The 14,789-nt window shown below is 42.1% G+C and overlaps 1 protein-coding gene across 1 annotated transcript in view; it reads left to right on the forward strand.

Moving 5' to 3' along the window:
* Positions 1-14,789, forward strand: part of APH1B (aph-1 homolog B, gamma-secretase subunit) — a 41,505-nt gene that overhangs the window by 19,298 nt on the left and 7,418 nt on the right. Inside the window, exon 5 of the mRNA XM_040226700.1 lies at positions 10,227-10,354. Within this exon, the coding sequence (XP_040082634.1) occupies positions 10,227-10,354 (128 nt within the window). The remainder of the gene's footprint in view (positions 1-10,226; positions 10,355-14,789) is intronic.

The raw sequence follows: 14,789 nt of genomic DNA on the forward strand, positions 1-14,789 counted from the left end.
AATCTCTATAATGTGGTAGTTTGTTAAATGTGTAGACTTTTAAGTGAAAGCACTTTGTGTGCAAAACTATCTCTAATAACTACCAATTCCAAAGTGGTAGAGGAACTGTTACATTATTAATGATACAGAGAAAGTAATTGACTATAAAGCTTAATCTGCAATTCTTATCCTTTTCTGAATTTGTTAGAGTCTTAATTCTTATAATAAGTGATGCCAGCCGTCTCTGCTGGTGACACAAGGATACTTCATATACTGTCATTGGCTTTGTCACCAAAGATGTATTTGTATTTCATTCTATGCTTTCTTTACATCAGTAGTGTAATAGTCTTTCCTTCAAGTTGCTCAAATAACTGAAAATGTTAAGGTTATACTTTGTAAATTTCCTCTCCCTGAGCCGTGGCCTGTGATACATTATCAAGTGTGCGGAGCCGTCTTTAGGCAGAGCACAGACAGGCAGTTCAGTGAATTGGGTCACAGAGTGGCTGAAAGAATGCCACGGGCTGGGGCTCTTCCACATGTGTTCCAGGTAACCTTCTGATACACTGATGTCTCCTTGCTCCCATGGCTGGGTGAAGACGCCCTGCTGACCCCTTTGCAGCTTAGGCAGCCTGAGGCCTCGTGCTTCTCTCTCTCCAGGCCTTATATCATCTTTTATTTATCTGTTTGGCTGTGTCTGGTCTTAGTCGTGGCATGTAGGATCTTCAGTCTTCATTGCAGCATGCCAGGATCTGTAGTGGGCAGCATGTGGGATCTAGTTCCCTGACCAGGGATCGAACCTTGGCCCTTCACATTGGGAATCTTAGCCCCTGGGCCACCAGAGAAGTCCGAGGCCTGTGTCATCCTCACATGTGAATTGGTCCTTATTTTCTTTATCTACTGCTGCCTTTAACATTTGGTGGTGGTTTTTATTTATATGGTGTGTGTGTTTAGTGTCTTTTTTTTCAATGAATCTTAGAGTTTTTTTTTTCATAGCCATGATGAGCAGGATAGTATCTTATAAAGATGATTTGCATTGGGAAAAAGTAGTCTTTTTTAAAATATCATTCAGCATAGTATCTTGCTTCATTTAGTTCTATAGGAATATTAATTTACCCATGACACCCAATATTAATAATTTGCAAGGAGAAAAAAAAATCCTGTCTTCAGCTTTATTGATGAGCCTGGCCTTCCTCAGTAACCTCGGCTAATCCTCTGCAGCTCCACGGCTGGGCCCCTGGCATTTACTCACCTGCCCTGTGCTCACGTCTCACCAAGGCGTCTCATCAGCACTGGAACCGCTTCTACCAGTTCTTCTCCCTCTCCCCTGCTCTGCTAGGGAGAACCACCGTGTTCCCCTCGGGCTGGCTGCATGGCTCAGTTTCTGAGGGAATCGTTCACGTTGCAACACGTCTCATTGGTGTTATCTGAGGTTTTCCAACACTATTCCTGGAACAGGTTTTAGCTCAGTTTCCCCAAACCACTTTGCTTACATGCATAGATGTTTGGAAATCTTCATGGTTCTTTTAAGGGATTAATCAAGCTTGAGGTTTATTTTAAGAGACGGAGCTATCAGATTTTACCATCTTTTTCATTCTCAAGTTCTTGACGAAAAATTTACTTGAATGTTTTCATTTACAAAGATCTTCTTGAATGTTTCTATCTTGAGATTGAAGTGCCTTGTTTCAAATAGTAGGCTGTTTTTCCATTTCTCAGGGGACTTTCTCCTTACATTCACCAAAACGATGATTTACAATATCCTAGACCTACCAGCATTTCTGGAGGACAGAAGATAGAGGGACACTATCTTTAGAGTGGGGTACCTCTGTGGTCTCCCTCATCTCAGCTGAAGCACTTCAATCCTTCCTGTTGCTCAGGCCCAAAAGCTTGGAGTAATCCTGATTCTCCTATCTAATCCAACTGCAAATGTTACCTCTAACTTCCATTTAAATCTCCATCCAGGTTCTTATGGGCTTGGTTTTGCTTTGAGAGCTGGTTTGGAGCAAGCATTTTAAGAAAAGGTAAACCTGATGGTGGGTAAGGTAAACCTGCAGCCATTCCAGGGCAGTATCAGATGTGGGAAGGTCCTAGTTAATTTCATGAAGTCAGTGAAGCAGTCATACAGAGTATTTTTTAAATTAATTTATTTTTAATCGAAGGATAATTGCTTTACAACATGCAAAGTATTAATAAGAGAATCCTGAGAGCCCACACACACTGGATTAGGAACTTGTACCTGGTTCCTATAAGCACTACCTTACACCCTACGTGCCCAGTGGCAGCTCTGGCCAGTGAGTTTGGCGTGGTTTCTTATGCAGCATTTTTGTGATAATAGTTGAGCTATAACAGGGAGTTTCAGGTTTTTTTAATGTGCCACATATGGAAAAAAAGAGTTGACTTTTGGTTCTTCAAAGAGCCTTCCTAGGCTTCTTAATAAGCAGGAGCTGGTAAAAGGTTTCTCAACCTTGTTACTATTGGCCTTTGGAGTTCTTTGTTGGGGCGGGGGGGCCGGGCCGCTGTCTTGTGTATTGTAGGATGTTCAACAGCATCCCTGGCTTCTATTTACTAGAAGCCAGAAGTACCCCACCTACAGTGTGGCAACCAAAAATGTCTACAGACATTGACAGGTGACCTCTGGGGGCAAAATCACCCCACTTGAGAATCACCAAATTAAAAGGCCAGATTTGGGTTTGGTTTGAGAAGGGATTTCCCCATAGTGACTGTTGTGATGAAATAAGCTCCTAAACTGGGAGTAATTGGAAGTGGGCCCTGTGTGGGATCTGCTTTTTCATTGCACAGGGGACTGGATCAGACAGCATTTAAGGGGCTTCCCAACACTGACTCTCCACACTGATTGGAGGAGAGAATTTCATCATTTGCCACCATCTGCTCTGGGGCTTGTCAGCATAACATTGTTTCCTTGGCAGTCTGTTCAGCTCATGAACGTCCTTCAGGAGCATTTTCATAAGTCTGAAATGATATTTCATAGTGTTTCTTTATATTCAGATTGCTTTCAGGACATTTTCTTTTTGATCTGGTTGGTATTAAGGGCTAGTACTATGCCTTTCTTATGGCTATATGAGATGGCGTTCAAAATGTCTTATTTTAATGGGGGAGAATGTTACTTGGTTAGTAATAAATGTACATCTATATTACAATAAACTAGATGACAGAATTCTGTTACAGTTTTTAAAGCAAAAATGTAAAGTTAAATCCTTATTACAGGAAAAGCATTTTCAAAAGCACTAGTTGTGTTCTGGGGCCTGACTTGGGCTAGGTCACTGGAGATCTCTCCAGGATCTGGTGAGTTTCTGCAATCAGGAGGGAAAGAGGAGAGGCTGTCACTTTGCAGGACCTTGATGCCCCAGACCCTTCTCTTACTGGGGAAGAGAAATTAGGAGCCCTTTGGTAATCACATCGTGGCTCTGGGCAGCTGAGTTTGAACCTTGGCTTTGGGAAGTCCTCTGCCTGTTGTTGCCACCACCCAGCAGCAGCAGCCCGTGGCACTCTCTAGCCTGGTTATAGACATTCTCTGAAGTTGGCAGGGGAAGCCAGATAGCTGTTTCCATGCTGGCTGGACTCAGTATTAGAATCAGTAGCTATATTAGGCTGTTGTCTGTAAGGACAGAAAAGTAGATACTGGGAATGAGGGAGAGAGGGACAAGCGTGAAAATGAAGATAGTTATGAGTTTGTGTGCTGGAACGCTTGGGCTGTGTTCAGCAAGGATTGATGAACCAAATAGTAAATGTAGCCTCTTAGAGATAACACTGAAACATTTTCTTTAGAAATAGGTTGGATTGAAACATTCTCTACCAAGAGAATGTGTAAAAGACTATTAGAAGAGGAAGTCCATTATCAAACTAGAAAGATTAAAAAAACAAAACTAGAAAGCTATAGTTTCACAAACAGATGTACAATACTTCTTAGCACTCTTCAGCTTTCTGATTGATGTTCCGAAATATTAGAAATTATGGAAGCTCTTTTTATTAATATGGATTATAAAAGCACATAATTTTGATATTATAGTTAACTTAGAAAAGTATTTTTTCTTTTTTAAAAAATATTTTATTTAATGTGGCTGTGCCAGGTCTTATTTGCAGCACTCAAGATCTTCGGTCTTCGTTGTGGCATCAGGACCTTTAGTGGTGGGTGTGGGATCTAGCTCCCTGCTCAGGGGTTGAACCCGGGGCCCACTGCATTGGGAGTGCATAGTCTTAGCCACTGGACCACCAGGAAAGTCTTGAATTTTTTTTTTAACTTCTAAGAGTATTAGAACAAAGCTTTGGGACTTCCCTGGTGGTCCAGTGGTTAGGACTCTGAGCTTCCAATGCAGGGTTCCTGGGTTCAGTCCCTAGTTGGGGAACTAAGATCCTGCATGCCGTGTGGTAAGGCAAAAAAAAAAAAAAAAAAAGGATAAATTTTAGAATTAGATTCATTAATTCATTGAAGGACTTTTAGAATTTTGTCTCTTTAGGAACATGACAAAGACAGTACCTTAGTGATACTATTAACAAATCTTCATTTCTAATTGTAGTTAATTCCATTTACTAGAGAGAAGTATCAAAATAGTGTATATATAGCTCTAGCTACGTGTATATGACAGAATCGTTTTAGATATTCAGGTCTCAGTTTCTGTTAGACCTCTAATCAATTAGGAAAAACAAATCCCATAATCTAAGCAGCACTTTGTAATAGTAAAGGCTTATGACCATAAAGCCACTTAATAACAGAAACTCAGTTCAGTTCAGTCGCTCAGTTGTGTCCGACTCTTTGCGACCTCATGGACTGCAGCACACCAGGCGTCTTTGTCCATCACCAGCTCCCGGAGTTTACTCAAACTCATGTCCATTGAGTCAGTGATGCCGTCCAACCATCTCATCCTCTGTCGTCCCCTTTTCTTCCTGCCTTCAATCTTTCCCAGCATCAGAGTCTTTTCCAGTGAGTCAGTTCTTTGCATCAGGTGGCCAAAGTATTGGAGTTTCAGCTTCAGCATCAGTCCTTCCAATGAATATTCAGGACTGATTTCCTTTAGGATTGACTGGTTGGATCTCCTTGCAGTCCAAGGGACTCTCAAGAGTCTTCTCCAACACCACCGTTCAGAAGCATCAATTCTTTGGCGCTCATCTTTCTTTATGGTCCAATTCTCACATCCATACATGACCACTGGAAAAACCATAGCTTTGATTAGATGGACCTTTGTTGGCAAAGTAATGTCTCTGTTTTTTAATATGCCATCTAGGTTGGTCATAACTTTTCTTCCAAGGAGCAAGTGTCTTTTACTTTCATGGCTGCAGTCACCATCTGCAGTGATTTTGGAGCCCAAAAAAATAAAGTCAGCCATTGTTTCCACTGTTTCCCTGTCTGGCTCCAAAAATAAAGTCTGTCACTGTTTCTCTGTCCATTTGCCATGAAGTGATGGGACCGGATGCCATGATCTTAGTTTTCTGAATGTTGAGCTTTAAGCCAACTTTTTCACTCTCTTTTCACTTTCATCAAGAGGCTCTTCAGTTCTTCTTTGCTTTCTGCCATAAGGGTGGTGTCATCTGCATATCTGAGCTTATTGATATTTCTCCTGGGAATCTTGATTCCAGCTTGTGCTTCATCCAGTCCAGCATTTTTCATGAGGTACCCTGAATATAAGTTAAATAAGCAGGGTGACAATATAGAACCTTGATGTACTCCTTTCCTGATTTGGAACTAGTGCTAGCTAAATAAGCAGTCAAATAGGAATACACAGCATTTTAATAAATGTCTGAGAGATCCCATTTAGGTATTGTGTTAATCAAACATAGTAAACTGAAAAGATGGGCTTCTTTTCTGAAAAGGAAGTTCCTTGGGACAGTGTTTTGTTCTCTGGGATAGCCCTATTGCCCGGCCATGTGCTTAGTCTGACTCTCTGCGACCCCATGGACTATAGCCCTCCAGGCTCTTCTGTTCATGGAATTCTCCAAGCAGGAATACTGGAGTGGGTTGCCATTCCTTCCTCCAGGGGGTCTTCCCAACCCAGGAATTGAACCCAGGTCTCCTGCATTGCAGGCAGATTCTTTTACCATCTGAGTCACCAGGGAAGCCTGGCCCATAGTGGGTGCTAATAAATCTTTGTATGGATTAATAAAAGAGGAGGGAAGAAAGTAAATGTGAGAGTAATACTCCAGTGTCAGATGAAGAAGAAATCTACAGGAGTGAAGGAGTGCATATTTAAAGGGCTTTCTTTCTTTATTTATTTATTTTCGGCTGTGCTGGGTCTTTGTTGCTGTGCTCGGGCTTTCTCTAGTTGCAGCGAGCGGGGTGATTGGGGGCTGCTCTTCCTGTGGTGCTCAGGCCTCGTTCTGGTGGCCACTCTTGTTTGGGAGCACAGGCTTTAGAGTGCAGACTTCAGTAGCTGCAGCGCATGGACTTAGTTGCTCCACGGCATGTGGAATCTTCCTGGACCAGGGATCAAACCCATGTCCCCTGCATTGGCAGACCACCAAGACAGTCTGAGAATACATTTTAAAACATAGGTACCCAGGAAGCTTGGATACGTGTGATAATTGCTTGCTGCTTTGCTTCACTTTCCAACCTGTTAGTGCAACTCACTAAATTGAAGGTCCTGGGTTATATTCATCTTTGAATCTAGACGCCATAGCACATAGTAATTGTCATTTATTGAAAACTACGATTTGCAAAGCACTATTCTTCCCTACACAACAGCCAGGGGCATTATTTGCATTTTGGAAATAAAGGACACAAGCTCAGAGGAGTTGGATAGCGCGCCCGAAAGCACACTGTGGGGCTGGGATCCCAGCTGAAGGCTGTGCGGCTCTAGAGCCATAGGCATCATCCCCGGCCAGACTCTCTAGGCACTCAGTAACTGTGTGTGGAGTGCAAAAACAGAGGAGGCATCAGGATGAAGTCATTAAGGGGATGGCATTGAGCTAGGTGTTAAATAGAAGTAAGATTTGGGTAGGGTGAAAAGGGCAGGGTGGTGGTGAAGGGTAGAGGATTCAGGCGAAAGCGACAGTCAATTAAAAAAATGAGAACAGAGAGGCATAGACAGAGTATATGTAGGACTTCTGGTTTCCTACCAAGTAGGATGTGTTTGAAGATGAGTAGGGGATAGCAGTTTGGGTCTAGGTTGCAGAGGGCCTTGGATGAGATGCTTGAACTTTAGAGACAGAGTCAGTCCATCAGAGAGAATTTTTATCAGGAAAGAGCCTTGCATACAGAAATACCCACCTAGAATTTGGAAGAATGTTCAAGGCTAGTGATTCCTTGAGAATGCCTGTCTGAAACAAGAGTAATGCTCTTTTAGATGAGAATGAACTAAAAAGTCTATAAGTAAGAGCATTTTCCAAGTATCTGAACTCTCAGACTTGACCCTAGGAGGATGATTGGCTGGTTTCAGTATTCATGGTAATGCATAGAGGAAAGAGCAAATAGAGCTGTCAAACAAAAGATAATGCAGGAGGCTGCAAATAAGAAGAGTGTTTTGGAGTCTTAAGAATTGCAAGTTGGAAGACCCAGATTTATAGTCTTATAAGAATGGGTAGTCTTGAAAGAAAGTTCCACGGAAGAAATAGAGTTGGGGCCTTATGAAGACAAAAGTCTATGAGGCTGTTAAAAGTTGCGTGGTAAGAATTGTGATCGACATAACTCAGAAAATATTTGGCCTTAAGGAATCACATATTTTAGGGTAGTGGTCCATTAAGTGGGTAGACTCTCATGAGTTTTTTTAGGGTAAGTGTTTAAGAAGTGTCTTGAGTTTCTGGAAGGTTTATGACTTCATCAGGTAAAAATATCAGATTCCATCTCAGCTAAGCTATGCCTAAGTCACACTTCCTTAATGGCCTCCTGGCTCTATTAAGAGAGTTCTGTTAGCAATACTGACTCCATTTTGATCTTCCTTTCACATAGCTGATGAACAGATGACACATTAGTGGTGTCATTGCTTTCTCTTGACACTTGATTGACATGTAGGCTTTAGAAAAGCCTTAGAGTGTGAACATCTGTGTCTGCAAATCACAGTTTCTAGTCTGGTCTTTTCTGACATAAAATGAACTACTAGGTGTTTCCAGTTGTCTCAACTCTATTCACTGTCACACAACCAGGCATCTATCTTCAGGGAAACTGCCCTTTCAAGGATCATCAGTGGGATTAAAATAAATCACTTTAGATTAGTCTGCTATTGTTCCAAAGTTGTTTTCTTTTTTTAATCCCCCTTCTTCTATAAAGTATTTATCATTATTTGCTGAAACACTGTCACTAGATGTAACAGATTGCTTTCCTCCAACCTCAACAGTTATGTCTCTGTAATAATTTGCTTTTTGACTTTGTATAACTGAAATATGGGCATTTTGTCACAATATGCTTTTCTCCCACTCAACATTATTTTCTTGAGACCATTATAGAACATGTAAGTATTCCATTGTGTGAATATACCACAGTTTATTCATTCTGGTAATGATGGACATTTTTTGTTATTACAAATGCTCAAAGACTAGTGGTCTGTTGATTCAAAAACAAACTGCTGGGACTTCCCTGGTGATCCAGTGGCTAAGAATCACCGCTTCTAATTCAGGGGGCCCAGGTTTTATTCCTGATCAAGGAACTAGATCCTGCATGCCACACTAAGACTCATTGCAGCCAAATAAGTAAGTTAAATTAAAAAAAAAAAAAAAAACAGACTAATTGTTTCAGAATATTGCTTCAGAGTCAGCCCTCCATATCTTTGGGTTTTGCATTCAGATTTAACCAATGACAGATCAAAAATGTTCAGGAAAGGGAAATTCCAGAAAATTCCCCAAAGCAAAGCTTGTATTTGCCTGACTTGGCAACTATTTACATAGAATTTACACTATGTTTACAACTATTTTCATAACATTTGCATTATATTAGGCGTTATAGGTAATCTAGAGATAATTTAAACAGTGGGGGTGGAGGATGTGCTCTGCCTGGGTTGTGTGTGCGTTAGTCACTGAGTCATATCCAATTCATTGTGACCTTATGGTTGTGGTCCACAAGGCTCCTCTGTCCATGGGATTCTCCAGGCAAGAATACTGGAGTGGGTTGCCATGCCTTTCTCCAGGGGATCTTCTTGACCCACAGATTGAGCCCAGGTCTCTTGCCTTACAGGAGGATTTTTTACCATCTGAGCCACCAGGGAAGCCAGTGTATAAGTTATGTGTAAATATTATGCCATTTTATATAAGGGACTTGAGCATCTGCCAAGCTTGGTATCTGGGGGTTCCTGGACCTTATCCTCCACAGATGCCAAGGGAGAATTACCAATAGTGTGAAGGAGAACGGTCAGACTTGACTTTTTGCCAGGATAGTGGGTGTTAATGGTGGAAATGAGAAATCTGTGTGCCTTCCCCCTCCCCATGTTGAAGCTTTCAGAATATGCGGAACTTGCTTTTTCTCTCTCTTTTTTTGGCCATGCCTCATGGCTTGTGGAATTTTAGTTCTCCAACAAGGGATCGAACCCCATCCCTCAGCAGTGAGAACACAGACTCCTAACCACGAGATGTTCCTGAAACTTGCTCATTTTAAGTAAAAAATCTCCAGGATGGAGGACACACACATACATGCATGCACACACCCAGTGTTCCATAGAAAAACCTGTGTGTACTGATCGGATTCAGTTTCCATTGCTTAAGAATCTTAGATGATTATTGCAATTTCTATTATTTTTATTCTCCCACTGACCTTAAAAAAAGATCCAAGAAGCAATTCCACTTTAATGAGAAGACTTGTTTAAATCAAAGACACTTGTTTTAATTTAGAAAAGTTTCTTGGGGACCTCACTGGCTGTCCAGTGGTAAAGACTTGTGAGCTTCCAATGCAGGGGGCATGGATTCAGTCCCTGCTCAGGGAACTAAGATCCCATGCACCTTGCTGTGTGTGTGGCCAAAAAAAAAAAAAAAAAGTTTCTTGATTAGTACAGAAGGCCAACTTGGAAAAGCTGATTATATATCAGTAATTTTGTTTTGTTCCTAACAGAAACTCCTTGAAAGCCAGATCCAGGTTGACTTTTTGTTTCACCGGTTCACATTCTAGGTGAGAAACGCTGCAGAGCCGGCCCCTGGTTCAGAAATGCTGCTTTCAGAATTACTGTTCAAGTAAATGTTGTGTCAGGGTCCTCCGTCAGTTGTGGGTGAACCATCACAGTAGTGCAGTGCACCCCAAGAGCCGGCGTCCAAGGACTTGTTCAGTGGACTTTGGGGTCTGCTGACCTGCGACTGGGCACTAACGGTTGCCTTTCTTCCAGCCTTCATGACGCTGGTGATCACACTGCTGCACGTGTTCTGGGGCATCGTGTTTTTCGATGGCTGTGAGAAGAAGAAGTGGTACACCCTTCTTGTAGTTCTTCTCTCCCATCTGCTGGTGTCAGCCCTGGTGAGTATTGCTACTCTGCTCAAACTGGTTTCTGGAGCTTTAAGTCCACACATCTGAAGTGATAGATTCCACTCTAAGTGAAATACACTCTCGCAGCATAATGAGGAAATTCAGAAAAAGTCATTTAAAAGAATGAATGAATGATAGATAAATCATCCAAGTCTTACTATAGAAAGATAACTATTAATTTGTTGGTTGATCTCATGAACTATTTCTTTTTGGTAAGTGTCTTTCTTTTAATTAAGTTAGTCAAACCTGAAATAGTCTTGCATTATGCTTATGTTATGGAACACATTTTAAGCAATTTCTACATTATTATAGATCCTTTTAATAGTTACTTTTTGATAGCTTTTTATATCATTACATAAAATTATAGTTTGCTTAACTGATTGATCATTTGTTTTTCTACTTTTGGTTATTAGAAAGCTGTTTTGAATTGAACATCATTGTATATGCAACTTTTTCAATACGTTGTTCAGATTCTAGCGAATGGAGTTATGAAGTCAAATGGAATATTTTTAAATATTTTAAGATATTAAAGCCCCTGATGCAGATTGCTAAAATTCTCTCCAAAAGGGTTGTACTATTGTTACTCATTCTGATTAATATCAAGAGTGCCTGGGACTTCCCTGGCCGTCCAGTGGTTAAGACTCCAAGTTTCCAATGCAGGGGGCTCAGGTTTGATCCCTGGTTAGGGAACTAAGAGCCCACCCACATGCCACATGGCCAAAAAAATGTGAAACCCCCTCCCAAATAGTACCCATCTTAATCCTTCCTCACTGGTATTAAAATGTCAGTTTTCAAAAGAAAGTTGAAAAGAATACTTGACTAGGTGTATTTTTAAAGTACTGTTTAATGCTTTGGTCTGACTTTAATCATAACTTGTCATATACTTATATCAGAATGATCCCAGCCATTGCCTTGTCTAGACCTTCATCATTTCTCACCTAAAGTATTGAAAAGTTCTTTCTGATGGTATCCTGCTTCATATTTCTCTCCTCTCCATCCATTTAGAGTTCATATCAAGTTTTCTTATACTCGACTCTGCTCTCTCACCCATCTAAAGAACAATCTTTTTGCCTTCCCTACCTAAAACATTTCAGTCATACTAAAGTTACCCTTAATATGATACTAAAGTTACCTTTAATATGATGGCAGCTGCTGCTGCTGCTGCTCAGTCACTTCAGTTGTGTCTGACTCTGTGCAACCCCACAGATGGCAGCCCACCAGGCCCCTCCATCCCTGGGATTCTCCAGGCAAGAATACTGGAGTGGGTTGCCATTTCCTTCTCCAATGCATGCATGCGTGCTAAGTCGCCTCAGTTGTGTCCGACTCTCTGCGACCCCATAGACTGCAGCCCACCAGGCTCCTCTGTCCATGGAATTCTCTAGGCAAGAATACTGGAGTGGGTTGCCATGTCCTTCTCCAATGATGGCAGCTGCTGCTGCTAAGTCGCTTCAGTCGTGTCTGACTCTGTGCGACCGCATAGACAGCAGCCCACCAGTCTCCTCTGTCCCTGGGATTCTCCAGGCAAGAACAGTGGACTGGGTTGCCATTTCCTTCTCCAATGCATGAAAGTGAAAAGTGAAAGTGAAGTCACTCAGTCGTGTCCAACTCTTCACGACCCCATGGGCTGCAGCCCACCAGGCTCCTCCGTCCATGAGATTTTCCAGGCAAGAACACTGGAGTGGGTTGCCATTTCCTTCTCAAATGATGGCAATTATGTAAAGTCAAATCTTCATGAAAAAATAATTGGAGAGAGAATGCATTAAAGTATTAACAGTTTTCATCTCTGGATGGGTTCTTTTATTCTTTATAGTTTTCTGCTGCTGCTAAGTCACTTCAGTCGTGTCCGACTCTGTGTGACCCCATAGATGGCAGCCCACCAGGCTCTCCCGTCCCTGGGATTCTCCAGGCAAGAACACTGGAGGGGGTTGCCATTTCCTTCTCCAATGAAAGAAAGTGAAAAGTGAAAGTGAAGTTGCTCAGTCGTGTCTGACTCTTCGCGACCCCATGGACTGCAGCCCACCAGGCTCCTCCGTCCATGGGATTCTCCAGGCAAAAACACTGGAGTGAGTTGCCATTTCTACTGTATATACTTTAATAATCAGAAAGGAAATTGCAAGAAAAAGCCAATGTCCTTCTTATGGATCCAGTCCACCATTCATTCATTCAACAAATAGTGAGTGCCTTCTGTGTTCCGGCACTGTTCTAGGTGAGCAAAATAATTTACAGAAAAAACCAAGACTCTGCCTTTACCATCTAGTGGAGAGAAAGGGACAATAAGCAACAGACATAATAAAACAAAATATGTTAGAAATTGATTGGTGCTGTGGGAAAAAAGGGGAAGCAGAGTGGGTTCAAAGGGTTCAAGGGACTTCCCTGGTGGTCCAGTGGGGAAGACTCTATGCTCCCATTGTAGGGGACTTGGATTCGATTCCTGGTCAGAGAACTAGATCTCACATGATACAACTAAGACCCAGTACAGCCAAAATAAATAATTTAAAAAAAAAAGATTCTAGATGGTAGGGGCTGGGGATGTTGAAGTTTCAAACTAGGTAGTTAAAAGTAGGCTTCAGGTTGGTGATGTGGCTGTCTGGAGAAGGAACATGACAGACTAAACAGCTAGTGGCAAAGTCTTAAGACTAAAGAACATGCTTGGCATGTTTATGGAAGCAAGAGTGGCCAGAACCATGAGCCGGGGGAAGTTAGTAGGAGATACTGTCACAGATTTGCAATTGGAAATGGAAGTAGTGGTTGGAAATGAGAACCATATCTAGATAATGCAAGGCTTGGACTTTTACCCGTAGTGAAATGGATGCATTGTAGGGTGTTGAATACAGGGACTTGATTTGAATCACGTTTTAAAAGACTCACTTTGACTGCTGTTTTCAGAGTAGACTGTAACAGGGGAAGAAATTAAATCATCAAGAGAAGGATGGGGACACCTTGGGTGAGATAGCAGTGGAGACGACGAGAAATGTTCAGATTCAGGACATGTTTCTGATAGTAGAGCTAACAGCTGTTTCCTGATAGACTGGATAAGGCAAGGGAGAGAAAGAGGAGCCAGGACATCTTCAAAATTTTGAGCCTGGGCATCCCAAAGGATGGAGTTGCCATCAGCTGGGATGGAGAAGCTTGTGAGGGGAGAGCAGGAATCCTCTTTGGGCCTGGTACCTTGGAGGTGCCTGTTGGACATCCAAGTGGAGATGTCAGATGGGTATTTGGGTGAAAAAGTCTGGAGTTTGGGAGAGAAATCCAAGCTTTAAAAGGTCATTACAGGGAGTGAATCTAAGCAGATGAGAGAAGAGGCCAGAGGACTAAGCCCTGGGGCATCCCAACCTTGAGGTTGGGGCAAGAGCAGAAGCCAGCCACGGAGACTGAGAAGGAGCAAGTTAGTGACGCAGGAAGAGAGCCAGGAGTCAGGTGTCCTGAAGCTAAATGTATTAAGGAAGAGAGAGTGATGAGTTGTAGCAGAGGCCAGTGGACTAAAACCCAGACTTCTTTGTTTGACATAAGCCTCTTACTGAGTCTTACTGGTGCTAAACTTACCTCTTGCTGCTCCCCATAGTTCATATCATACACTCTATCTAAACTGACCCAGTGTGGCTCGCAGGTCGTTCATGCTGTTATATATGCAGTGATGGGTCTCCCTCCTAACCTAGGTCAGTTTGGAAAACTGTTCATTTCGTGTGAGGCCTTCCTGGAAAAGGTGCACATTTCTGAAAGCACTATCCTAGCCCTTTTTTACAGCTGTGTTGTAACCCTTCTCCAGGGCCAGCATTATTTTATTTGATACAGCTTTTACATCTACTTCTCCAATAGGGTTTGATCATCAAGGATGGGATCTTATCTTGTCAATCTTTGTATCCTGAATCCCTGGCACATAGGAGATGGCCAGTAACTATTGTTGAATATTGAAGAGTTTATATTATTCTCTCTGATGATTGAAAAGAACCCAGAAATTTTGAAAGATTAGATACCAAAATGTTAACAATAGTTGTCTCTGAATGACAGATTTCAGAAAATGTGTAAGTTTTATGAATATAGCACATGTACAGTAAAGTAGATAAATCGGAAGTGTACATCTTTTTTTTTTTCCCCCCTAATCTTTTGGCTTCACTGAGCAGCATGTGGGATCTTATTTCCCCAACCACGGATCAAACCCACACCCCCTGCCCTGGAAGTGCAGAGTCTTAACCACTAGACCACCAAGGTCCAGTGTGTACATCTTGATGAATTTTCCCAGTGTGAACACACCAATGTCACTCGAACCCAAATGAAAGCTAAAACATCTGCTCCCGTGAGCTTCCTGGTGCTACTTCTCTGCTTCCCTGCTGCCACCCCTCCAGGTCCTGACTTCTGACTCGATAGCTTGCCCTGCCTTAAACAGAACAGTACAGTGTTTGCTCTTGTGTCTGACTCCTTTCACTCA

The sequence above is a fragment of the Oryx dammah genome, unplaced genomic scaffold, assembly GCF_014754425.2.
Source record: "Oryx dammah isolate SB20612 unplaced genomic scaffold, SCBI_Odam_1.1 HiC_scaffold_26, whole genome shotgun sequence".
Lineage (NCBI taxonomy): Eukaryota > Metazoa > Chordata > Mammalia > Artiodactyla > Bovidae > Oryx > Oryx dammah.